This window comes from Fonsecaea erecta (assembly GCF_001651985.1).
Source record: "Fonsecaea erecta strain CBS 125763 chromosome Unknown Scaff2, whole genome shotgun sequence".
Classification (NCBI taxonomy): domain Eukaryota; kingdom Fungi; phylum Ascomycota; class Eurotiomycetes; order Chaetothyriales; family Herpotrichiellaceae; genus Fonsecaea; species Fonsecaea erecta.
In genome coordinates this window covers 3322276-3347353 of record NW_017387245.1, presented here as the reverse complement: position 1 = coordinate 3347353, position 25078 = coordinate 3322276, and the positions used below count along the sequence as shown (strand labels likewise).

General features: G+C 53.4%; 10 protein-coding genes across 10 annotated transcripts; 5 read left to right on the top strand and 5 right to left on the bottom strand.

Moving 5' to 3' along the window:
• Positions 1-129: 129 nt before the first annotated feature.
• AYL99_02958 (hypothetical protein) lies at positions 130-1146 on the top strand (the record flags this gene model as incomplete). Its single annotated transcript, XM_018834474.1, has 2 exons — positions 130-841; positions 974-1146. The coding sequence occupies 2 exons, from the start codon at positions 130-132 to the stop codon at positions 1144-1146; spliced, it is 885 nt and encodes a 294-aa protein (XP_018697098.1).
• Positions 1147-1909: 763 nt separating this feature from the next.
• AYL99_02957 (hypothetical protein) lies at positions 1910-4873 on the bottom strand (the record flags this gene model as incomplete). The annotated part of the gene is made up of 1 exon (XM_018834473.1): positions 1910-4873. One exon carries the CDS (start codon positions 4871-4873, stop codon positions 1910-1912), a length of 2964 nt encoding a protein of 987 aa, XP_018697097.1.
• Positions 4874-6544: 1671 nt separating this feature from the next.
• On the top strand, positions 6545-8658 carry AYL99_02956 (tubulin alpha chain; the record flags this gene model as incomplete). The annotated part of the gene is made up of 5 exons (XM_018834472.1): positions 6545-6700; positions 7143-7201; positions 7263-7570; positions 7632-8330; positions 8384-8658. 5 exons carry the CDS (start codon positions 6545-6547, stop codon positions 8656-8658), a joined length of 1497 nt encoding a protein of 498 aa, XP_018697096.1.
• A 1116-nt stretch (positions 8659-9774) lies between these two features.
• AYL99_02955 (hypothetical protein) lies at positions 9775-10920 on the top strand (the record flags this gene model as incomplete). The annotated part of the gene is made up of 1 exon (XM_018834471.1): positions 9775-10920. The coding sequence occupies one exon, from the start codon at positions 9775-9777 to the stop codon at positions 10918-10920; it is 1146 nt and encodes a 381-aa protein (XP_018697095.1).
• A 1496-nt stretch (positions 10921-12416) lies between these two features.
• Positions 12417-13724, bottom strand: AYL99_02954 (hypothetical protein; the record flags this gene model as incomplete). Its single annotated transcript, XM_018834470.1, has 1 exon — positions 12417-13724. One exon carries the CDS (start codon positions 13722-13724, stop codon positions 12417-12419), a length of 1308 nt encoding a protein of 435 aa, XP_018697094.1.
• Positions 13725-14515: 791 nt separating this feature from the next.
• AYL99_02953 (DNA-directed RNA polymerase) lies at positions 14516-15438 on the bottom strand (the record flags this gene model as incomplete). Its single annotated transcript, XM_018834469.1, has 7 exons — positions 14516-14560; positions 14610-14802; positions 14857-14920; positions 14974-15060; positions 15114-15210; positions 15265-15369; positions 15427-15438. 7 exons carry the CDS (start codon positions 15436-15438, stop codon positions 14516-14518), a joined length of 603 nt encoding a protein of 200 aa, XP_018697093.1.
• A 308-nt stretch (positions 15439-15746) lies between these two features.
• Positions 15747-16466, bottom strand: AYL99_02952 (hypothetical protein; the record flags this gene model as incomplete). The annotated part of the gene is made up of 3 exons (XM_018834468.1): positions 15747-16328; positions 16380-16398; positions 16459-16466. The coding sequence occupies 3 exons, from the start codon at positions 16464-16466 to the stop codon at positions 15747-15749; spliced, it is 609 nt and encodes a 202-aa protein (XP_018697092.1).
• Positions 16467-16750: 284 nt separating this feature from the next.
• On the top strand, positions 16751-18271 carry AYL99_02951 (hypothetical protein; the record flags this gene model as incomplete). Its single annotated transcript, XM_018834467.1, has 1 exon — positions 16751-18271. The coding sequence occupies one exon, from the start codon at positions 16751-16753 to the stop codon at positions 18269-18271; it is 1521 nt and encodes a 506-aa protein (XP_018697091.1).
• A 157-nt stretch (positions 18272-18428) lies between these two features.
• Positions 18429-19925, bottom strand: AYL99_02950 (hypothetical protein; the record flags this gene model as incomplete). Its single annotated transcript, XM_018834466.1, has 1 exon — positions 18429-19925. The coding sequence occupies one exon, from the start codon at positions 19923-19925 to the stop codon at positions 18429-18431; it is 1497 nt and encodes a 498-aa protein (XP_018697090.1).
• Positions 19926-24172: 4247 nt separating this feature from the next.
• Positions 24173-24913, top strand: AYL99_02949 (hypothetical protein; the record flags this gene model as incomplete). Its single annotated transcript, XM_018834465.1, has 1 exon — positions 24173-24913. The coding sequence occupies one exon, from the start codon at positions 24173-24175 to the stop codon at positions 24911-24913; it is 741 nt and encodes a 246-aa protein (XP_018697089.1).
• Positions 24914-25078: the final 165 nt, after the last annotated feature.

Sequence of the window (25078 nt, the reverse complement as noted above, 5' to 3'; positions counted from 1 at the left end):
ATATATATATAATCCGTTCATGTCCTCACCTGAGCACAGAGTATTCCACAGTGCGTTCTTCAACCTTCGGACCAAACTTCGGAATTCTGTACCTGTGTTCTCCCAGTTCTATCAGCACCTCCAGGAACAATGGGCGACGCTGGTGCTTCTCCCTTTCCCTCTCCCTTCAAGACCTGGCACGCTGACACCTACCCGGGTATTGACCCTTCGCGTCCCGAGCTTTCACTCAAGGGGAAGACAGCCATCGTGACCGGAGGCGCCGGTGCCATCGGCTCCGCGATCGTCAATGCCTTCGCAAAGGCAGGGGTGAGTCTCATTGGCATCGTAGGACGAACACAGAAGACCTTGGACGCCACGAAAGCCAAATTTGAGTCCCAGTACCCCAACACAAAGATCGTCGCCGTGACAGCAAACACGGCTTCGTCGTCAAGTGTGGAAGATGCATTCAAGTCCATCCAGCAACAAGCCAACAAGCCGATCGACATCTTTGTCCACAATGCTGGCCATCTCGCCGAACCCGCGACAATCGCGTCCTCGGATCCCAAAGAGTGGTGGACGTCGTTTGAAGTGAATATCCTTGGGGCCTTCCACTCGGTGCGAGCATTCATCGCCGTGGGATCTCCCACCGCGACAGTCATCAACATCTCGACCGCAGCAATCCATGTCCCCGCAGCCTTGGTCACCAATTTGTCAGCGTACGCGTCGTCCAAACTCGCCGCCCTCAAGGTCTTCGAGTTCGTCCAAAGCGAGCACCCGGACTGGCATGTGGTCAATGTCCAGCCGGGGGTCATCTCGAGCGACATCAATGCCAAACATGGGGCCTTGGCACCCACGGATACGCGTAAGTTGATTCCTTCCAGCGTGTTCTCATCAGTTCAACGGCATATCGGAGCTGGATTCAGCTCCGCCCTCGAACACGGTGTCTGATTTCTCCACATGGCTGACTTATTGTCTCATCGTGCGATAACAACAGCGGACCTGCCAGCTTCATTCGCAGTCTGGGCATGCAGCCCGGAGGCCAAGTTCCTCAAGAACAAGTTCGTCTGGGCGAACTGGGACACGGACGAAATGAAGGCCAAAGCTGACGAAATCGCAAACTCGCCCGCTTTCACGATGGGTCTGGCCGGGTGGCCCGTATTGGCTTGAACTCCCACAAGGCCCCCTGCGTACCTGGAAAGGCTGTGGGCACGGCGCATGTTGCGGGATTGCTTTCTTTGGACAGCCCGTCAGTGCCGATCCCAGCCCGTGAGAAAAGGTTCCATGCGAGGAAATCGGCCGAAGAGCTGTGCTGATTGAGCTTTCTTCTGTCCAGATCAAGCAGTCGAGAGGCCCAAAGCTGGCGCGGCACCACGGTCAAAGTCTGTTTGCCGATAAGTGTCGAAGAAGGAAATCTATGCGGCCTAGGCTAAGCCGAATCCAAACAGTTGACCGCATGTAATTACTCGCCGTCTCCGCGTTTGCGATTTTCAATCAGACCAGCTGCAGGGTTCGATACTTTGTAATAATGCATGGTTTACAAATTCGTCCGAGGGATTGGTCCTGGTTCGTGATGCTTGTTGAAATCATCTCCCTCATTCGTCTATGTATTGATCAGAAATCTACATGGGGAAGAGATAGAGTGTTTCGTGGCCATTCGGCCTTGTTAGAAGTCAGTTCCGTCGGTTCATAAGCTCTATCTCTATAATCATCACCATGTGGTCCGAGCAGACCACTTCATAAAATGTCTATACATATCGAATGTCGTAAAAAAATCACAATCCTGAATCAAGGCCGGCCTGGGCGTGATGAAAACCAACCCCATTGCAATGGCCACCATTTGTAGAACTTTTGTTTCCAAGACGAACCATTTGACACCCTATGATCCCTGAATACCGGTCAGAAAAAAGGGGGTTCAGTACACCCGTGGATTTTAATGCTGTCGGCCGGACGAACTCTCTCCACCCAGCCTCCTCAGTTCAAAGTCCTCTGCGTTGCTATCCACAGGGCCCATGGCTGGGAATGGCTCGTTTTCATGAGAGCGGGATGCAATGGAGTCTGCGCGAACTGCCTGCGAGCTGACTTTCCCAGACCTCGCGTCAAGAGGTCGGACTGATGGGATGGGAGGTGCCTGGCCCTCTTCCGCCAATGAGTCACGCGGAAGATCAATGCTTCGACCAGGACGATTGAAGCGGCTCAGGAAGCGATTGCGATGTGTCTCGGTGCTGCTGATCGAAGCCCGATGATGACCCCCAACGGACGCTCTGCTGTTACCGCCAAAGCTTTGAGTGGTCGAGCGCCGAAGGATCCCGCTCATCATGTGCCCCTCGCGAGACGTGGACCTTCCGTGGGTATCTCGTTCCTGAGACTCGGAGACCCTGCGCTCCTCTTCGATCCTGTTGGATTCTCGAATTACCTCTTCGAAGTTTGGGCGACTTCGATCTTCGTACACATCCGAGAGTTGCTCTCCTGAGCTGACGTCTTTCATACCCAACGAAAAATCCACTCTCCTGGCCATGGCCGACAGTGACTCGCCTCTAGGTCGTCCTAGTTGGCCTGTACTAGGCCGTCGTCGCAAGATAGAAGGGTACTGAAACGGGGGGGCTGCAACTGCCGGTGTCTGATGGATCGGATCACCAGTGATAGTTCCTGAAGGAGGGCCAGGTTGCAGGTCGTTGCCAGCACCGACGAGGGGAGGAGCGCCCGGAGGCAATTGCATAAAGTATGGAACATCCGGTCTCCAACCCGCTTGGTTACGACGAGGTCCTTCGATACCAAGCTCTTGTATAGCAACCATCATTGCGCAGATGAATTTGTTCCTTCGCTGCAGTCGAAGCAGCTCGTTTTGCCAATTCGACTTGTAGAAGAAGACAACATTCAATGTGAGGGAATACGCTTCGGTTACTTCCCTAAGTTCAGTCAAGATATTGCCCTGATACTCACGCTTCTCCGATTTGACAAACTCGAGTAGCGAGTTGCGCAAACCCTCGATTTGTTCCAGAGTGGTCCCAAACCTAATGACGATAGGAACGGCTTCAGCAAGACCTCCAGAACGCCGCATGTTCAAGATGAATAACGTGTTAAGGTAGGAGTTTGGCGCTTGAACAATGTGGCCTTCCATCTTCTTGAATTCTGTGTACAGCAACGAGATTTCCTTGACGAAGTAGTCATCTCCCTTCAGCGACGACCCGGTGTTGCCGTAGATCGAAACTCGGTCTCCAACGTCGAAAGGGTGCTTGACGAAGACAAAGATGCAAGACTGAAGGAATTCTTGAGCCGTAGCGGAGAACAGCCAGGAGAGAGCGAGGACTGCCGAGCCAGCAGAAGTCAGGACTCCGGCCGCCGACGTGGAAATGAGAGAGATGAGGACCAGGATAGTGACGACGCCCACAACGAAAAACAGAACATCGTCAAGCTTGCTGACGACCGAGTCGAGGTCCTTGAGAGAAGCCGTGATTGATTTGCGTTCCCTTCCAATCTCCACACAGACCGCCTCAAGCTCCTCCATGGAGATATCCCCATTCATATCCTTGTCGAACATGCTGAAAGCAGCTTCAGCTTCGTCTTCGTTGTCAAAAGCCAACTTCAAGTCTTCTGACGACACGGTGTCAGAACCCTCTCGCACGAATGTACGATACAGGCGTCGAGCCAGAACCTGTGATCCGTTGGTGCTGTTGAGCAAGGCCAAGACGACCTGAGAAGGGTGGCCACTTTTTGCAACCTTCCTCCCAGTAAAATCACCCGCGACTGTACCAGCCACGTCACCCACTTTGGCAAATGCCTTGGTGAGAGCTTCCTGAGCTTGAGCGGCATACAGCGCAGGTGTTTTGGTACCCGACCCCGGCTCCACGTGTTTCTCTTCGAATTCGGCGTCCTCCATGGCGATTTTGGCCTTGGAAAATATGTACAGCTTCGTCAAGCTGCCAATCTGGAATTTATTGATCTCAATGCGGTCTGCATAGGTCCGCAAGTGGAAGGAAATAGCGATCAGCTGAATAATGATCTTCTCGATGAAGTTCAAGGTCGCGCCCACGAAGATGGAGATGATGACCTTGTTAAGGGTCCTTTCCCAATGCTTGGTTTGTTTGGAGCCATCAACATGGTGGTTAGTCATTGTTGGCAAGAAAGATACCTCGATACCGAGCCACCAGAAGAAGATCGTCGCTGGGATTTCAAGGGCCTTGCCCAGATCTCGCCACTTTTTGGCATTGTTCGTAAAGAGGCTTGAGATAAGACCGAGAGGATAAGGGATCATCCGGGCAACGATACGGCCGGCCCAGAGAGTCAACCAGATGATTTCAAGCCATACACCAAACCAAATCAACTTAACACCACCAACACTTGCATGCTCGGCGACAGGCAGGAATGCTCCCACCAGGATGGGAATTAGTAGAAGGGCAAAGACCGGGACGATATAAGTGAAGTAGCGGATAACAAAGCTGGACTGATGAATGTATTTGAAGAACTTGGCGATCTTGGTGCTGGGGTTTTCAGGCGGCTTGTATATGGCCGTGCGTTCGTGGATAGGGTTCGTAGCCGTATCGAACTCGTCGAGTGGTTCGGGTGCTCTTGACCGGGATCGATGAAGTTGTGTCGAAGTCCGACCGCCCTCTGACCCCCGGGATTCTATTGACGTGAGCCGTTCAGCTCTCTGCACGGCCAATTCATCCTCAAGTCGATGAGCCTCCTCACGTGTCTTGCTCGGGGACCGCGGGTCGTCAAAGCGTGTATTTGTATCTCGACGCTGTGTTTCCACCTTCAGCCGGTCGTGTAACAACCTACTGTCGACCGAGCCTTCGTGCCTGTCATTTTCCACCGCCGTGCTATCGTCATCAGAAGGTCTTTGGCTGGAAGGGTCGAATTCGAAGCGAGGCAGTTCTTGCTCGGGGGTGGCCATGTTGAGCAGAGTCGAGGTCGAGTGGTACGGATATGGAGAGGAGCAGGACGACTCTTGGTGAGATGATCCCTCTCTTTACTCTCGAATATCATACATCAGCAGCCAGCCAGCGGCTCTGGAGACAAGAAGCGAACGTGTGGGTGTATATGACGCAAAGAAATGGGGATCAATGCCGGGTGGATGGAGTCTCACATTGGCGTGAAATGTCAGAACTAGAGAAACGATAATATGTCTGAAAGGATGATAGCAAAGAGGTGTTGTGTCAGTCTATAGTGTTTACAGTAAACGAAGGTGTATAAGAAGTGTGATAGAATTGGAATTGCATCTGTAACGGAGGCCGAAGTCTTGAAAGGGCCTTCCCTCTGTCCCTCGCTTTATGCATCCTGCAGACCCTTCCCACAAAAAAAATGAGCCTTTACTGGTAGGGGCAGTTACGTATGGCTCAGAAGTAAGCCCAGGCACGAAAAAGATAGATACCGCGAAAACTGGAGCGATGGAGAGGGATAGGCAGGCTTGGCACTTTCGAGACCGCTGCGGGAAGCCCCCAAGCATTCCACAGGCGGGTCTGCATGGGGAATCCAAGCATAGGCGCCTCGGATGGGTCCCCAAGGCGGCAGAGGTTATCTCCCAAACTGCCAATGGTGCCGCCCAATCCGCGTTTCCGATAGGTGGGTGACCCCTGGACAAGCCACCCAAAACAAATGTTGGTGCTTGTTCTTTGCTGGGATTTTTCTGACAGTGGCGCCAGTGGAGTGTTAAGCATCATTTTTCGTGTGTCGCCCCGTCTCTCAAAGCAATTTGATGTCGATCAGCAAAACTCCGTCGTTTCTCCTGCGATGATCGAGATTGAGACTGAGCATTCTCGGGCGATTAAAGACCAGAAGAACCGAGGGATACAATTTGTGCATTATTCACAACTGTTTTCTGTTGTACAATTGGGCATTCTGCCATGCCAACATCAGGGCAATTGACTCCCTGTATAGGCTGTTCCGAGCAAGGACCCCAGCATAATTCGCATCGGCTATTGAGTGAGACTCAAGCACCCTTGCAGCTCTCCTTTTGCCAAATATAAATCAGCCACACTGAGACTCGGTAGGTGCCTTCAGCTCGCTTACAGCGATATCCAGGCACTGCAGTCATGGAATGCTTCGTTTGGACAAAGCCATGCACGAAGACCATTTGAACTCAATGTTTTAGCATTTTGTGGCGCTTGAGATGAGCAGACGCCGAATAGATAATCCAAATTTTATACTGGGCCTCTTATCAACGTGTGGCGCTGACGCCGTTGTGCCCGTCAGCGATTGACCTTCAAGCCCTGTTTCATCTTTAACATGTGCTTCCTCTCAAGACGCGTTTATTTGCTGCTGTGCTTATCAATGCCCAGGTAATGTACGCTGAAACAATGTCCACAGCCAGCCCTTGTTTGGCCCGCCCCCTGACAGTTCGAATACTCGGTACTTTCGTATATAGGCGAGGAAAAGGCGGAAGCGTGAAGCAGATTGTACCTGATAGATCTTCAGGTCTCAGATCAAGAGGCGTGTCAAACTTCTAACTGCAGCCGAGGCTCAGCGCGTGAAATCCTCTCCGTGCCCGGAGACCACTGACAGACCTTCACCGCCCTGTTTTGGGCTGCAGAGGGACAAGTCTAAGAGATGTGGTTTCAATACAGAGATGTCTGGTACACCAAGGTCTTTTCTGGGCATGAAGGAGTCCATTATCCGCACCATGAGCGACACCTCTGCAATCAACTCAAAGTTGGTCAAAATGGAACATGACGGCAAGGAGGACAGAAGGCAGAGAACGGGAGCGGCACGACGACAGCTGCAGGTACATCCCTCGTGCATGGTCGCGGTGTGAACGGAGGAGTGAATGCACGACCGGTTTGGTGGTTCTTGGCTTGTTTATCCTGTTCCGTCTTCCCTAATAGGACGCGCCAATCGCAAATTGATACACACCACTTGACCATCCGCGCATTTTAGGCTTCACTCTCTTCTTCGTCCTTTCTTTGTCCTGTGCACCGACAGATCTCGCACAGAGTCGGCATTGGATAGTCTCGCGTCTTGATCGTACTTTTATCCTGTATTGCGTTTTCAGAACCCCTACAGAATGCACGGGGAGGTAAGTTTGTTTGCCCTTGTTTTTGTGTACCCCTCTATTATTTGGTGCCCAAAATCACACCCGCACCACCCGTACCTATCTCTACCCGGACGCCCTTCGAATCCGTCGTAAGTCTCTGCTACGATCCGTCGCATACTGATCTTTGGAACAGGTTTGCCACCTGCATATCGGGCAGGCTGGTACTCAGCTTGGAAATGCCGCCTGGGAATTGTACGAACGAACCCTGCGCCCACCGCTACTTTGAATCACGGTTTCTAATCCCCTCATCCAGGTATCTTCTTGAACACGGCCTGAAGGCTGATGGCCGACCTGATCCCGATGCCAATGTTGGCGATGCTGGAGCCTTCGAGACCTTCTTCACCGAGACCAGCAACAACAAACACGTCCCTCGGTCCATTTTCGTCGATCTCGACCCATCCCCTATTGACGAAATCCGAACCGGGCAATACAGGCAACTCTTCCACCCGGAGCTCCTGATCAGTGGCAAAGAGGATGCTGCAAACAACTACGCTCGAGGTCACTACACCATCGGCAAAGAGCTTGTGGACGATGTTTTGGACAAGATCCGTCGCGTTGCAGGTGAGGAATAACAAGGTCTATTACTGCAAGTAGCTGCAGAGAAATACTGACCTTCCGCAAGACAACTGCTCGTCTCTTCAAGGCTTCTTGATCTTTCACTCCTTCGGGGGTGGGACTGGATCCGGCTTCGGTGCTCTGCTTCTCGAACGTCTCTCGGTCGACTATGGTAAGAAGTGCAAGTTGGAATTCGCCGTCTACCCTGCCCCCCAGGTGTCATCGTCTGTCGTCGAACCTTATAACGCTGTTCTGTCCACCCACAGCACCATTGAACACGCCGACTGCACATTCTTGGTGGATAACGAAGCTGTCTACGATATCTGCCGTCGCAACCTGGATATCCCTCGCCCAGACTACGAGCATCTGAACCGCCTCATTGCGCAGGTCGTCTCCTCCGTCACGTCCAGTCTCCGCTTTGATGGTGCCCTGAACGTCGACTTGAACGAATTCCAGACCAACTTGGTCCCGTATCCTCGTATCCACTACCCACTCATCAGCTATGCTCCCGTTGTTTCCACCAAGCGATCTTCCCACGAAAGCTTCAAGGTCCACGACCTGACGCTCCAGTGCTTTGAACCAAACAACCAGATGGTCGTTTGTGATCCTCGCAACGGGAAGTACATGGCTGTTGCCTTGCTCTACCGCGGTGATGTCGTTCCTCGCGATGCCAACGCCGCCATTGCCTCCCTCAAGGCCAAATCAAGCTTCCACTTGGTTGACTGGTGCCCTACTGGATTCAAAGTTGGCATCAACTATCAACCTCGTAAGTATATCGTTGTCGTGCTTCGGGTCTATTCTGCTAACAATTCCATTTAGCTATGCCTGTTCCCGGCGGCGAGCTCGCCAAAGTTGACCGCTCCGTGAGCATGCTGTCCAACACCACTGCCATCGCCGAGGCTTGGAGTCGACTTGATCACAAGTTCGACCTCATGTACTCGAAGCGAGCGTTCGTGCACTGGTATGTTGGCGAAGGAATGGAGGAAGGCGAGTTCTCTGAGGCCCGGGAAGACCTGGCGGCACTGGAAAAGGACTACGAGGAAGTTGCCAGCGACAGTCTCGAGGCGGAAGACGAGGCTGGCGCCGAGTACTGAGGGATTCACCAAACACCTAAGTGTCCGACGACGGCGTGAGATCGGCGGAACATTTTCATTTGCAACCACACAGACACGGTCAATGGGTAGAGAACGGAGCTCCAAGTCCTTCAAGCATGAATGATACCATCTGCACTTTGGACCAGAGAAGCGGATTGTTGACGATTGTGCGCGGAGTAAATGAGACCCACGATATGAAGCATGAGACGAGTCACGGCAGCGAAGGTGTCGATAGCACAGACTGAAATATTGATTGTTACCATGAAAGATATGGGATTTGATGGAGGGACGATGCTGTTCATTAGAGTGCAAGTTCATGGTGGCTCTCTAGATAGCGAATGAAAATCATCTTCCAGTCCTCGACCGCGAGACCTTCGCATTCACAGCATCGCTCAATCAACGCTTCGAGTGTGATAGCCGCGCCGGGTCGGCGGGCAGGGTCCGAACACGTGACTCAAATGAAGACATCTCGACTTCTCCCCTCCTGCGATGCTGAGACCTGACTGCTCGACCATCGCAGAGTCGTATAGCTAGCTATAATGGCCCGTCGTTTTGTTCCGGTCTCCATATAGTTCCGCCACCTTTGGGTCTACCATGTCCCTTGTGAACCCTCCCCCCCCGTCGCAACAGCGACCAGCTCTCCACCGTTCCTTGTCACATACTACCTCCTCGAACAAGAACGATACGGCCTCATCTGGCAGCCAACCTCAGAGTGGAGAGCTTAGTACTCAGTCTACGCGACCGTCACATGTCAGATCTAAATCATATCTCTCGCCTGCAGAGCCCAAACCCAGAAACGCAATCACCCTGCCCGCTGCGACCAGTGCATTCGAGAAGACGGCATCGCGGCTTCACCTGCCAGGGGCCTCACATCGGCACCATCATAGCAAGGACAAAGACCACAGTTCCAGTGGCCATCAACACTCACAATCGCATTCGCACATATTGCACCATAACAATGATTCCACACATAGTCTTCCCTTCAGACGCCACCGCCCGACCCAGTCCGAAGCACATGCTCCCCGCCGGTTTGCCTCAAAGGAAGCTCTCTCGACGCTCCCGCACCTGGTTGCAGGGCTCAACGCCGAACGCGACAGGCGCACACACGCGGGAAACATGTCTAACCCAATAAACCCGACAAACCGCAGTGCTGGGGGCGGCAATGGTACCACCAGCACGGCTGCGCATGCCTTTGGTCCCTCCGCTGTCATATCCGGCGATTTCCAGGCAGGCGGCCGCTACGAGTACAATGCTTCTGGGCATCCTGAACTACGCCGGCGTGCGACATCGGATCCCGCCTCTCGTGACAGGGTCTCCCAGCCGGCTCCACCACATCCCCTTCGCCCCAAGACATCATTTGAAGAAGCCCTCGACCGCGGTGACGCCGCCCGCGTGGCACGGCGTATCCACGTCAAAGTTGAGGATCTCCAGCGCCGTGACCAGGAACTCCGGATGGGCGAAGAAGAACTGCGCTCGCGCATTGCAGAGATCACCGCCACGGGGGTAGAAATAACTCGTCGCTTAGACTATGGATACTACAACTTGCTCGAGAAGGTTGGCAACCTGGTCAGCATGATCGGCAGTTTCCAGTCACTGGCACGACAGAGTGAGACGCTAATCGGGAATTTTGAGCGCGAGAGCAGGAGGGTGGACGAAGACACACGCCGGCGCGTCAAAGTTCTCCAAAGCGGCTTTGAGACCAGGCAGATGAAAGCTAGACAATTGGCCGAACGTGGAGCGAAGGCGAATGCCCGGGCGACAGAGCTGTCCGCCCGGTTGGAAAAGGCTCGAGCAAAGGTCGAGGAGTGGGAAAACGCCGAAGAGAAATTCCGCAAGGCGTGGGACCGTGTGTGGGGGATCGTGTGGTGGACGAGCATTGCCGTCATTGTCATTGTGGTGGCCGTGGTGTTGGGCAAGGAATGGTATTTCCATGGTGATCCCGTCAAGGCCGGGTTGAAACAGCACGGGGAGGGGAATTGGAACCGGAGCTTGAGACTGGGCGGCACGGCGGGAGGCGAAGAGAACGAGAGACTCCTCCGACTCGGCGAGAACGAGACAGACACTGAGGAGGGGAAGGGGCTGAACGTGCCCGACGACGTGAGGCAGATTCTCCTGGACATCGCCGAGAGGAACCGCATCAGAAAAAAGGCGTTCCCGGAGGTTCCTAGCATGGAGTATGGGACTCCTCGATTGACCACAAGCCCCGAGGAATACCAGTGTCTTGAGGAGGATCCGAGACTGGCCAGCTTGGACGAGCTGTGATCTGTCTAGACAACCTCGCCGGCCCTCCACCCACCAGTTCTCACAGCTGAGTCTTCGTTCACGACTATACATGTGTATGGGCGCACAACATCGCACTCCTGCCGAAAGGGACACGACGTGTTACGGATAGAGATGTGTGGAAAGGGAATGGGATGATGGGACGGGGATGGGACGGGGATGGTCCACTGGCGTCTTGTTGTTGATGTTTATCATATTCTATTGGAATGTTTGCAAAGAGATACCCCCCTCTGCGTGCGTGCTTACTTGCCTACTTGCGTACTTATTTGTTAGCGAAGAAAAAGGAATCATAAGGAGCTTTTTGATCTTTCGGATACGACGGCGTACATCATCTCTGTCTCAATTACTACTTTTTTTGTTTTGTTCTCTTATCCACTATACTGTATATCCAGTAGGTGTAGTAGGTTTAGTACCACCACCACCTCCTCCTCCTCCTCCTCCTCCTCCTCCTCCTCCTCCTCCCTGATTTACGAGTATGCATATGCGTACACCACCAACAACAACACCAACACCAACAAGACTGCCTAGAAAGGTGCCTAGTAAGCAGACAGACAGACAGAGAGAGAGTAGAGGGGGGAGGAGAGAAAAAGGGGGGGGGGAGAGTGTGTGTGTATGAGACGCATCTGTATCCATTAATTGCTTCAGTGGGTAGGTAGTATGTAAAATTCATCCGAACGTGACGTGATGGGACATGAGAGATGAGCGTGCGGAAATCTCGTTTCTTTTCAAATCCAGCTACAGCTACAGCTTTCAGCTGGGTACATATGTACAAGCACCAAAGAAAAAAGTTCTCTCCCTCCATATAGCTGGCAGAGGTTAAGGTGAGAGAGAGTGCCTGCCATTCATTTGTTCCATCCCCCAAACCCCCTAGAAACAAACGCCCGTATGGGACTTGTGCGAATGATTGTGGCCCGAACAGTAGGTACAGTGTGTGATAACGGTGGTGATTGGTATTCAGGTCATTTCTCTTCCCATTTCTACTCCCATTTTCATTTTGATTTTCATTTTCATTTCCACTTCCACACCCACTTCCATTTCTGTGAAAAACTACTGTTCTCATCGCGGAGGAGGTGGAACGCTTGGCTGTTTTTCGTTTTGTTTTTTAAACCCCTTCTCCGCCGGTGTACAGGACAGTGCATATCAGATGATTTGGCCGCGCCGCCTGAAGTTTCTTTCGTAGAGATAGATATATGAGCTTGACTTGTTGAAAAGCTGACAAAAGGTCTGAAAAGGGCGTGGGAAGGTGGAAGGAGCCGTGAGAGGAATGGCGATGGATGAACGTCGCCCCAGCCTTACCTTCAGGCTGGAATCTTGTTGAACATGTCTGCTGGGCAAGGCTGTCCCATGGTATCCCCGCAGTGATCGGACATGAATATGTGAAGCAGTGAACCGCATGAGGAGAGCCAAAGGACCACATCCCCTTCATGGGGAAGGGATAGCGGGTTGAAATAGATAGTCATGGTTTTTGCGCCAGAAGATCATCTGCTGCCTCCGTTGACACCGTTCGAAATCTTCGGTCCAACGACTGCTTTCTCTAGTGCTTGGAGGACATCCTTCTTCAGATCCTCGGCATCTTCCACGCCGCAGCTCAGTCTGACGAGGTCGTCAAACACGCCGATAGCCTCGCGTTGCTCCTTGGGAATGCCCGCGTGCGTCATCGCACTGGGAACCTCGCATAGACTCTCGACACCTCCCAAGCTTTCGGCGAGAGTGAAGATACGTGTTTGTTGACAAAATCTCTCTGCCGCGGCGTGTCCACCCTTGAGACGGAAGCTGAGCATCCCGCCGCCCATGCCTTCGCGGTGCTGCTTGACGGCAATCGCTCTCTGCTTGTGAGAGTCCAGACCAGGGTAGTTCACTGCAATCACATTCGGCGACGCCTCCAGTGCTCGAGCAACGGCCAGTGCATTCGTGCTCGCCTCTCTGGCGCGGAGATGCAGCGTCTTCAGTCCTCGGTGGGCAAGCCAGCAGTCAAATGGTGAAGGCACGGCGCCGATGGCGTTTTGGAGGAAAGTCAGTCGTTCTTTCAGTTCTTCCGAGTTGAATGCAGCCACGCCCATCACCACATCCGAGTGTCCGTTGATGTATTTTGTCACCGAATGCACCACGATATCGGCTCCGTGATCCAGCGGATTCTGCACGTAAGGCGACAAGAATGTATTGTCCACTACGACCAGAATGCCGTGTCTGTGGGCGACTGAGGCGACATGCCGGATGTCGACAAGACTCAGTGTGGGATTCGAAGGACTCTCGATCCAGATGAGTTTCGTTTGCTCCCTGATCAACTCTTCCACGTCAAGCTCGATTGAAGGAGAGAACGTGACCTCAACTCCGTGTGCCAGGGCCACCTTTGTGAAATATCTATGCGTGCCTCCGTAGACGTCCGAGACAGATATGACATGGGAGCCCGCGGCGAGCGACTGCAGAATCGTGGCCGTGGTAGCGGAGCCGGAGGCAAATGCCAGAGCGAATCTCGCGTGTTCGAGTGCGGCCACAGCTTCTTCGAAGTTGTCCCGGTTTGGGTTCGCGCTGCGACTGTACTCGTACAGGCCAATCGGCTTGCCCACGGCCGTTTGTGCGAAGGTCGTCGACAAGGACAGAGGCTCGATGACGGCGCCCGTCGAAGGATCTATCGGTGCGCCGGCGTGAACGGCCAGTGTACCAAAGTTGTAGACAGGCGAAGGGGCACGAGCAGGCGTGACGATGCCGCCATCTTCGTTGGTCAAGATACGCTCGTGGGGTCTCAGAGGACGAGGCGAGAGAGGGACTTGCACTGGAACAGTCATGACGATTAACGAGGTATGGTTCTTCTGGCTGTGTTTCCAGACAACCACCAGGAAGCAATTAATAGGAGATCTTTTTGGGAGGATGTCGGATCCCTGTCGCGGGGTTCAACGGATATGAGCTGGAGGTGAAGGGCGTGGGAACAACACGAATGGGGGGAGGATGAAGATTACGAGGCACACGATGGAAAAGAGAGAGTGGGTGTGTGTATATAAGGGTTTTGTAGTTATTCACCACTACTTCGTCCTGTTTGTAAGAAGAGACATTTTTTTCAGTCAGTGATTCCCTATCCGATGGAATTCTCTCATTTGGCCCGCGTGTCATCGAACAAAATAATCAATCAAACAAAAGGGCGAGAGATGACGTGCTTGGGGAGAGGACCCAGGCACCGCCAGGCACCACGGCCAGTTTCTGGAGGCCTCACTAGCCTAGAGATGCCCCCTGCACGTGTAAATTTAGTGGCTACTACATAGCTGCTTGTACGCCCCCTACGCCCATCCCAAAGGACGTGATGACAAACTGATTCCAGGGGCAATTGCAGTAGTCGCCGCTTAACCACGGCTAACCCCGCCCGCACTTGAGCACTGCAAACCACAGACACTGACCGCTGCTCTTTGACTAACCAATAAGCAGAATCTGCGAGGACAGCACCGGCGCTCAAGACGCTATCAGCTGGTCGAGATTCCGTCGTGCCTGAAGAGTGGTCAGTCCAGCACGTCGACGAGAAGGACAGCACTAGGCTTCTCAAGCAAGTAAACCAGCACGACCACATGCGATCGGTTGCAGCATTGTGTCACCACCAGTCAACACCCCCGAGCCCAGGCTCACCCATTGATGCCTGAACCTGGTTAGAAAAGCCCTCTTACCCCGTGGTCTGGATATCATACCTCGATAGAGTAGGGCACTCTATGCTCTACCACCGGGTCTGGCTCAGGATCACCCGGTTTCCTGATCTTGGGAGGTGCCGGGGCTTGGTCATTCCACTTTTCGGCCTCGACACGCACGTTGACGATGGTGCCTTCGTCGAGGTAGATGGGGTCGCCCTCGGTCTCCCAAACCCAGGTCTTTTCGGACTCGTTACTGTGGGCGGTTCAATACAGGATTCGCACTGGTTTTCTCCTTGATTCAACTCACTAGACACAACCCTCGAAAAGCATGGTCGGCGGCACAAAGATGTCGTCGAAGAATCGTGTTGTTACTTGACGCCGTAGACTTAGCTCCATCTTTGAGATGTGGTGTTCAACAACTTACTCCGGATGCCTTCAGGTGTGCATCGCTGGATCACACCCGTAATGATCTCGCCCTTGAAGGGTCGAAACACAATCATTCGAAATTGAACTTGGACTCCCCGTCAGCTCCAAGACATTCGATAAGCCTAAATCTTCCTGTACCGTTGACATTGGCATTTCCAGTGCCATGACCGATCAAGCCATCAGAAGCTTTCAGCAGATCATACACGCAAATGCACAGCCCGACCTTCTGCACAATCTGGAACCCTCGTCAGGAATGGAAGTCGATGCATGGATGGTGGAGCAAGCAGACTTTATTGGAATATTTCTCGTTGATGCGGTCTTCAAGATCTTGTTCGGTGATTTGGTTATTCACAAATCCATGTGGCGGTATCTGCACCAGGTCGTCGAAGGTGGTCTGCTTCATTAGTATTCCCTGTATTCCCGACCTGTCGGAGCAGTGAGGTAGCCATACTAGGATGAACATGTTCCTACGGGATACGCAAGAGGTTCCGTGATTGTGATTTAGACAGAATGTACCGCAGCATGTTCTGAAACTCAGAAAATCGTAGTAGGCACTGAAATCCCGTCACCATGAGCCAGTGAGTATATAGGAAAATCTTTGTCGACGTTAATCGACTTTGATGGAGCATCCGCTGTGGCGCGCCGCTTTAGATGCCACTTGGTCTTGGCGGCTGCTTTTCTTTGCCCAACTTCCCCCATGAGCGCATCTTTGTTCTACAACTTGCCCTACATCTCCATCTTGCCAGTTGTGCCATGGTTGCCATATCTACCTTAGGCCTTGTATCCAATCTGCCGCAGAAATGCCTTGCGCTTTGCTATGTCCGCTTCACTTTCGACGCCCTTGGGAAGGAAACCATCCACAACCCCCAAGATTCCCCGTCCCTGTTCTGTTTGTGCCACGATGACCTCCACGGGATTCGCCGTAGCGCAGAAGATATGACACACTTCGGGGACGGCGCAGATGGCACCGAGGACATTGATGGGATATATATCGCGTAGGAGAACGATGAAGCTGTGGCCGGCTCCTATGACCACGGCGGAGTCCTGGGCAAGTTGTACAAGCTCCGGATCCGTTCCTGAATGTCGGATCAGGCAGGCATCCGACGCCTCGCAGAATGCAAGACCGAACTTGGCCCCCGGGACAGCGTTGAATATGGCTTCATGGAGGTCTTCGACTGTTTTGATAAAATGGGACTGACCCAGGATCAGATTGAGGCCTTCGCGGTGAGGGATTGGAATGGTTTTGAGCTCCATGTCTTTGCTGTTCAGCTTGAGTCTTGAGAGGTCGCTCAGTGTGTCGGATGTGTTGTAGCCGGCTTGGGAATTGTAGACTGCCTTTATACCGGGGTAGTCCTAGAGTCAATGAAATCAGGTGATGTTTAATGCTCACTGCCCACCGCTCACCTGTTTCTTGCCGTTCAGCCTTTAGTTAGGATGTCGGTGCATGACGAAACGCTACATCAGCTGCTAAGCCAGCAATGACCTAGACATTAGTCCATGAAGGAAAACAGATAGTATCCAAGGACGACAGAAAGAGCGGCAAGAGATTCGCTCATGGCCGTGTTTCTCAGCCTTGCCACTCAGCCTTGCCGCGGGCAGAAATGCCAACCAAAATTTTGGATCGGCCTGAACACTGTTCTTCGCAACTGTACATTCTGTTCCACGCTTTGCTGCTTGGATATACAGGCATAAGTATCCCTATCTGGAACTACGTAACTCCATGATTCAAAACCCATCTTAGCAGCGAAACCTGCACTTGTCGATGTAACTTCTGGATGTCAGGCCAGCCCTTTGCGTTCCCTCCTCCGCCTCCACCTCCTCCGAAGCGATCGGAAGGCGTTTATCAGCAGAATCAACCCTTTCAGGATAGTAGGGGGCCATCCAGAGGTGGTTATCCCCACAGAGGACACACAAGAGGCGGCCGCGCGGGATATGGAAGTCATCGTCCAGGACCGACTACGTCGTCCCCGGTGTACGGTCACGATCGGCTACAGAGACCCTTGAATCATGGTCCGCAAAGAGGCAGCTTTCTCAACGGCCCGCAGAAACGGGATCACAGCACTGCATTTGCCTCCGGGCACCAACATCGCCCACGTCCTACGGCTGCACCCGCGGTGCCTAGTTTCAATGCCTCGATCGAACACCTGCTGGGACGCAGACCGTCTCTCGACCAAACCAGCCAGAAATCACCCGAGCCCAAAAAAGCAGAGCCCCGAAAACATAATGTTCTCGGGTTAACTCCTGCAAAATTTGACCAAGATTCCGACCAGGAGGACGACGAAGATGAAGAACAGCGTCTGGCGAACAAAGCGTCGTCGAGCGTGGCAGGCTACATCTTTGAATACAACGGATCCCCTCTCACTCTCCGGACCCGAGAAGAGATTCTGACATGGCTTGCCGAAAGAAGACGGCGTTATCCCACTCAAGCGCGGGTGGCGGCAGCGAAGAAGGAGGCGGAAGAGAAGAAGCGAAAATGGGAGGAGGAGCAGAAGGCGAAACGGGAAGCCAGAAAAGAAGCCATGGCCAGAAGAGAACAAGAGAGAGCCGAAAGACTCAAAGTCAATGAAAAAGCGAAACACCCACGCCATCAGGATCGGCTTGTTCAGAGAGACGAGGAGACAGCAAACACAGACGCTGCCGCTCGAGCGAAATTGAAGGCCGACAAGCTACGCAAGAGAGCTCTCGAAGCACAACAGGAACTGGAGAAGGCGGAAGCGGCATTGCGGCGTGCTGAGATGAAAGAGAGCACAACCGCCGCGACACCCAATCCACCTGCTCCTACAGGAGAACTCGTCGACGTCTCGTCCACCGCGGATCCCACAGGCTCCGACGATGCCACCTCATCCTCTGGCTCGTCCACAAGTTCCGATTCCGACTCCGATACGGATTCCGATGCGAGCTCTTCTGATGCAGATTCCATTCCCGAAGTGACGAGCGCGAAACAGGCGTCTCGTGCCCGTGCGTCTCTTTCGCTCGAGTCGCGGCCGGCACGACCTCACGCCCCCCAACTCTGCAAACACTTTGTTAAGTACAAAACTTGCAAGTGGGGTCCGAGCTGTCGCTATTCGCACGACTTGACTCGAAAGGATGGGAGAAGCGACACGCGGACTTCCACGAGTCTACCCAAACAGCCAACGACCACCGCGGCTGGCAATATCAGGAGGAAAGGTCTGTGGCAGGTCATGGTGGACAAGGAGCAAGAAGAGAGTCGGAGACGACTACTGAGTGCCATCATTGCCCTGGGAGAGAAGGGAGTGCTTGAGGATCCGTCACAGAAGGCAGAAGGCACCGTATAAGGGGCACGACCGTTCTCCTACACTCTGGGTTCACCACCATACCATGCCATGTTCATTTCTACACAGCAAGCAAGCGTTTATGTACTCATGCACTTACTCACCAGCAGTGTCTGAGCAACTTCATTTTGGTTTTACTGATTATCTTTCTATCATACATCTATCTTCCCAACCCACAATCCCTCCGAATCACACCCACCACAAACTCCCGCCCTTCACTCCCTTCTCTGATCCCAAGCCTGCCGCCCGCCAGCGGGAAACAGTGCATTTGGCCGTCCCAGACCAACCAGCGCCCCCTCACGCCGAGTCGGCGGCACTTGCGCATGAACTCCACCGCGTCTGGCGCCAGCACGTCGTGCGTGCCCACGACCCCGTGCACGGCGACCCCGCGACCCCTGAGGGCGTGGAAGGCGGCGTCCGGGTTGAGGAGGGGCGAGACGCTGGGGTCGGCGAGCGGTGTCGGGTCGTGCGACGGGGAGGAAGGGCCGTTCTTCTGGTTCTTGGTCGACGTCCTCTTGTCCACGTTTCCCGTCCACACTTCGGCGACTTCTCGCGTCATCGCCGCCGTGAGCACGCAGTCGAGCTTGTCCGCCGTGCGAATCTCCGGGTTGCTGTTCGTCAGGTCCGTGGGACCGGAGATGCTGATTAACGACCTGAGTGGGAAATTGCTCGTCCTTCGAGCACCGGTTCCTCGATGGTCAGGTCTGTTTTCGTCGCCGTCGTCGTCGGCGCTCGGTGACTCTGCTCTGCAAGGTACTTGCTGCTGCTGCTGCTCTGACTGTGTGACTCCATAATGCTGCACGGCCCAGAACCCCAAACTTAGCACGACGTTCCCACCACTACTGTCGCCCATCAGGCTCAGCGTGTGCCCCCTCTCGACCGCCTCGTCCATGACCTTTGCGAACCACGTTCGGAGGATCCGCAAACTCTCACTCGCCGGATTCGTCGGCGCTAATGGGTAACTGACCAACACCAACTCGATCTCTGTGTCTGGATGCAGGTCCTGGGCGTGTTGATAGCTATTGTCGTTGTCATTGTCGTTGTCGACCACTGGCCCATTGTTGGAATGGTGCCTCGCGGGTTCAAGGTCAAGGTCGTGCGTGAGCTGTGCCAGGAACCGCCAGTGCTCGGGCGCAGGAGGAGACTGGAACCCGCCACCACAGAAGTAGTAGATGCGGTGGTGGTGGTGGTGATGTCTGTGGCTGGAGGTCGGTGGAGATGTCGTCGTCGTCGTCGTCGTCGTCGTCGTCTCTCCATGCTGCCGTCCACCACTACCAGCAGCGGCAGAGACTTCGGCGTCTCCTACCGCTTGCGCCCTTACCCTTCCGACACTCCCTTTCCCTTTCCTCCCCACCGCGCGGAACCGATACATCCACACTCCTTCACACTGCGTCTCGGCGATCTCGGGCCATCGCTTCCCCTTTCGCGTCGGCGGCGACAGACGCGGCGACCCCGCCGTCTGGCCTGAGCCGCCGCCGCTAGGCCGCACGAGACGCGGACGGAGCGGTTTGATCACGGCGCGCAGCACGCGGTACAGGAATGAGAGGTCCGAGCGCGTGGTTACTTCCATGCTGCGTGGGGAGTAAGGTTTTGAGCCGCTCTCATCATGCTGGTGGTGGTGGTGGTAGTGTTGTTCAGAGTGGGTGTTGTCCGCCATCGTCGTCGTCGTCGTCGTTGTGGTAGTAATGGGAGGAGAAGGAGAAGGAGTCATTATTGGCACGTCGGTCGGTCGGTCGATCGAGGGTGAGGGCGGTGGATGATGTACTGTATGTCTCCTTCTGTATGTCCCCGCGGACCAGGACAGGATGATAACTTCGTTTTATACTTGGGATATGATCAGCTCTGTTCGTCTCCTCAGATCGTATGGTATGGTATGTACGGTATGGTATGGTATGCTTCGGCCGTATCTTGCCCTGGCTTGTGCTATTTCGTCTCGTCTCGTCGCGTTCACCTGTCTCTTTCCCCCGTCCCTGTTCGCTGTACTGAGTCCAGAAACCCGGATCAGATGTAACCTTGAAAACCTGCAATGAGGTCATCCCCTGGTCTAGACGTGTAAGTATCTAAGGGCCAACGATAGAAAAGACGCCAAATCAAGACCGGCTGCTCTACCCGTGAGACAACGAGCAGCGAGGGGAATCGCATGTAGACGGATGGATGGATGTCCAGATTGAAGCTTGATTTTAATGATTCCTTCGGTGCTGGCTGAAGTCGAGTCACACGCATACGCACACGCACTGAGATCGACACTCAACCACACGGGATCACAAAACTTACCATGAATACCGGGGCAACACACATCATGATCTGTACTTCCAATGGAGACAAGAGATGATGAACCCATCTCATATGTATGTATGTGTGTATCTCACGGGGGAAAAAAGTCATCGACGTCATGATTAACCATATTAATTGGAAGCCTAAACCTGGACTCCATATTCTTCTGGATTCCCGCCAGAGCAATTGCCTCCCTCCACTCAGCTAGCCAACTCAGAACTGATACAAGCCAAAGACACGAATCTTGACCTCGAAGATCACGAGTGTTCAACTCATACCCTCCAAACAGCCATCCATATCCATGTCCAGTGCACAATACCGCGCTCCTTGCCCGCAACAATGTTGTCGCTGTTGATTTCTACCCAACACACAAAAGCACCAGTGGACAAGTATAAAGTCCATGTTGTGTGTTTTCCTCGCCCTCATGATCCCCTTAAATATACAGCCATTAGGATTGTTTCCCTGGGTAAAATGTTGTCCATCGTCCGTCCATTATCCTAAAGCCTTCCAACGTCCTCGTCATTTCATTGTCTCTCGATTCAGCTCTCATGGCCACCACCCATGTGCACCTCTGACAGGAGTCCCAAGGAATGTGTGGACGCTTGGTAGGTCTACATGCTCAGAGAGCAGGGATGACTCGCTGTTGTGGAGAGTCTGTGGCCAAATCAGAGGGTATTCTGCAAACGACGTCAAAGGCAGAGTCGGCGTCGTATTCATTACATCTGGCATTTCAGGGAGCAGGCCTTGGGCTGGGAAAGACATCCAAGGTGATGATCGCTCAAATATTGGCGCCATTGGAGGTGTTGCCGACAAAGTCCCATACTTGGACTCAGATACGCCCCAAGGTGAAAAAACCGGCGCGGAGTTACCCTGCGCTGATGCGAAGGGTACAAACCCGTTGTTTCCCACCTCTCTCTTGATTCCTTCATTGTTACCGGGTTGGTCCCCAGTACGAAGAGAAGGTAAGGGGGGTCGGGTTGGTATGACGTTTCGTAGCCTTGATGTGTTTACACCGGAATCGGTGGTGGATGCTCCAGATTTCAACTTCAACGTTTTCCTAGGAATACAGGAAAGAGGAGCAGATAGCTTGCTGTGCCTGGATGATTTGGGGAAACGCGGGAGTCTCTCTCTAAATAGTGCGAGGGACGAGGATGCCGGGGTTGATCCAATAGAGTCAGTGTGTAAAGCCAGTTTCCTCGGTGTTCGCTGGCGCGGCAGGGCAATGCGCTGGCGTTGGCGTTGCCTCATCTCTCCGGAGTCAAGCACGGGCGGCCACACGGGCGGCCAATTTAAAGGCGGGAAACAGCGACATTGAGCGTGGCTGCTTGTATCCGTTCCACATTTATAACAAAACCGCGTACCACACGAGCACTGAATCTGATCGCAACCGTCGATTCTCTCAACCAGGTTCTTGCAGCTGGGACATTGTTTCCATTGCTTGTCTTTGGCAAGGACCCGGTCTCTCGCATCCATCAACTCCTCGAGGCTCTTGCAGGTGGTTCCTGCACCTCCGATATGGTCATCGCGTCCTTGTTTGCACTCGGTACAGGTCTGGAAATGGCACTTGGTGCACAAGACAAATTTTTCCGTTATGTCTTGAATCTGGCTCTTGCGTATGTAACTGGTGCAGTATTTGTTGGAACAATAGACGGGGTCGTGATCTGAGTACTCCTCACGGACGTCAAGGTAGCGGGAGTAGACTGCCTCGTCCAGGTGGTGCTGCACTGAGCCGATATCCATGGCTGGCCAAGACAAGCAGCACCGTGGCGGCCAGGACATTTTGTTGGCTGTGCCAGCATTGACCAGTTGATTCAGACAAAGTCGGCAATAGCTGTGGCCGCAGTTGAGGAAAATGGCCTCCTTCACTTCGTCGATGCATGCTCGACATATCACCATGTCGACATGCCTGCTGTCTTCAGGACTACACATTTCTTTGAGCGTCAGCGTGCATCCTCGTCGGCGCCCACGCATTGCGCCTAGGCCAAGCATCTCCTGGTAGTTGGGCATTGGAGACGCGTTCACGGACTCATCTGGGAGAAGAGCCATATCTCCAACAGCGATCCCAGAATATGGCACAGCACGGGAGGCTGGCCAAAAATCAAGATCGATGTGGTCCTCCTGGCTTGGTTGGTTTGTCATTTTGTGGTCTGAGTCCACGGGATGTTCAACGATTTCGACATGGGATAGAGTGAATGTGTCCGATTCACCTTTCCAGAAAGCAAGAAAGTCGTTCATTTCCGTATCCCGCGTGATGAAATCTTGGTCAGTCACTGGCTTGGCTCTGCGCAAGGTGACGGTCGATCTGGCTGAGACTCGCCTGATACCACCAGGATCAGGGGAGGTATGGGCAGTCTGACTCTCTGCGCCTTGTCTTCTTCCATTGTGCGTCATTGCCCGCAATATCTGGTGTAGTGGATTGAAGGAAGAAGTAGGCGTTCGAACATGTACTGGTGTCTGGAAGGTTAGAAGGTAGCTTCTGGGGGTGGCAGACACGAGGACGATAGGTCGAAGATGCCTAGAGGACGGTAAGGAGCTTTTCTTGAAGCTTGGTCAATGTATAATGGGTGCGAAGCTGTTCAGACTGGTGAGGCTGGAGTCAACCGCACTGATTGCAACACAAAAAGGCAAGGGAGAATGGATAGACAACCGCAGCGAAGGGCCGAGATATAGAGGCAGTTGAGCATGTACATGAAACAGGCTGAAGGCAAGGGAAGGGGTATGAGTTAAAGAGGTTGATGGGACATGTCACTGAAGCAGGGTAGGGTAAGTGCAATGGTCAGTGGTTGACATCGATTGGCGGGGAAGAAGCCACTGGCTTGTGCTGTTGTGTTCCCCCTTGGCAGCTCATCAGGTGGACAGTTTGCAAGGCAGCCTTCTCGTCGCACCTCACATAACATTGCACCTAGGAACAGAGTCGTCTTCACGTCAGGCCGGCCAACGATCGCATTACCTTCGAAGCAACCCTCCGAGCCCTCCACTTCTTCCAGCCGCCCTCCCGAGTTCAACAAGCTGCTGTGTGGGTAACTTGTGAAAAGCCAAAAACACAAGCAAGAGTTGGTCACATTTGGGCTGCCGATGAGAGAAGAGACTGCCTTTTTGTCTGGGAAGGAGTTGTACAAGAACAAAAGATGGAAGGAAACTCACAAGAGATTTAAGGTGAAGCAGCGTGTTCTCTTTTTCCAGACCGGGCTGAGGTTTCGGGGCGGGTTTAGTCCGAACGGTTTGCATGGCGGATCATTTCGCTATTATGTTGCTAAGCCATGCGCATCATCATCATCAGACAATATAGACGAGCCACCAGGACTAAAGGTACAGATCTTACTTTATCATGACAGCCTGTATGGCGAAGGAATAAAGTCTTCTTGACCCGTGGTGTGTGAGTTGTGTCTGTGGTGTGTTGGTGCTCCTTGTTCCGTCACCGTTGCCTCCTTTCCTGCCGGACCTGCTTTGTTGATTCAAATTGAACGCAATGTCTTGCTTGTCTTTGCTGCTTGCTCTCAGATGCCTGCTGTGGCCATTGCTGCTGTGCTCCCGGAATCTACACCTCCTCCTTCAAGCCAGAGCTGGTTGTGCTTCATAAGGGTTTGACGCTTTCCTTGACCACTACCTGCTGCCATTTCACCCACCACCATGTCCGACCTACCCATTTGTCCTGACGAATACCATGCCGACTCCTTCCCCAGCCAGTCTCCAGCTTTTTCTGATTGTGACAGCACTGGGGCTCTCACTCCGACTTGGTCCACCAGCGCCCAGCCTTCCACTCCAGCCGAGAGCGACACCAGCAGCTCCGTGATCAGCGAATCAACTGCGGCACTGCACAATGAACTTGACAGGAAACTGGAAGCCCTTGTTCTGGCTGAAGAGACAGTGCCTCTCCACGGACAGTCAGCGGCCGATCTACCTACCGAAGTGCCTGCACCGACTTCTAGAGACCCATTTGGATTCGTGTGTGCATTCGGGTTCACCGGTTCATTCGATGAGCCATCAGCCGTCCCGAGGACGAAAGGGGCCTTCCTCGATGCAATCAGAGGCGAGATTGAGGGAATCGGCATGACGCAGCGAGGTCTCCAATCCTACCAGAACGCCATCAACTCTCGAAAGTATCACACCTTTAGCACCCAGTTTCTCATTGATCAGAACACCGCCACCGTGATCACTCTCGACCAGTTGGATCAGATAACCTTCCACCTGAAGAAAGTCGAGGAAGAAGCACAGGAGATTGAGAATGAAGAGGAAGAGGTCAAGGACGAGCTTATGGAAGCCTTTAAGCATGCCCAACCGTGGGTGATGCGTGTACGGGCTATCCTGCGGCATTGCCACGTTTTCTACAAGCTCAACTTTGTCCTAGCCACGGGAAGCAAGACTGCATAGCCCTGAATGCGGCGGCCGTGGTGCAGAGCAACTGGTGTTCCTGATGTAAGACGCTGTACAAGGTCGTGCGAAGATTACCAGCCTCGCATTGTGACAAGAGAGCTGAGCCGGTGTCCGGCGTCAAGATGGCCGTTGCAAGTGTGACATTGCTGTGACAAGGTACAC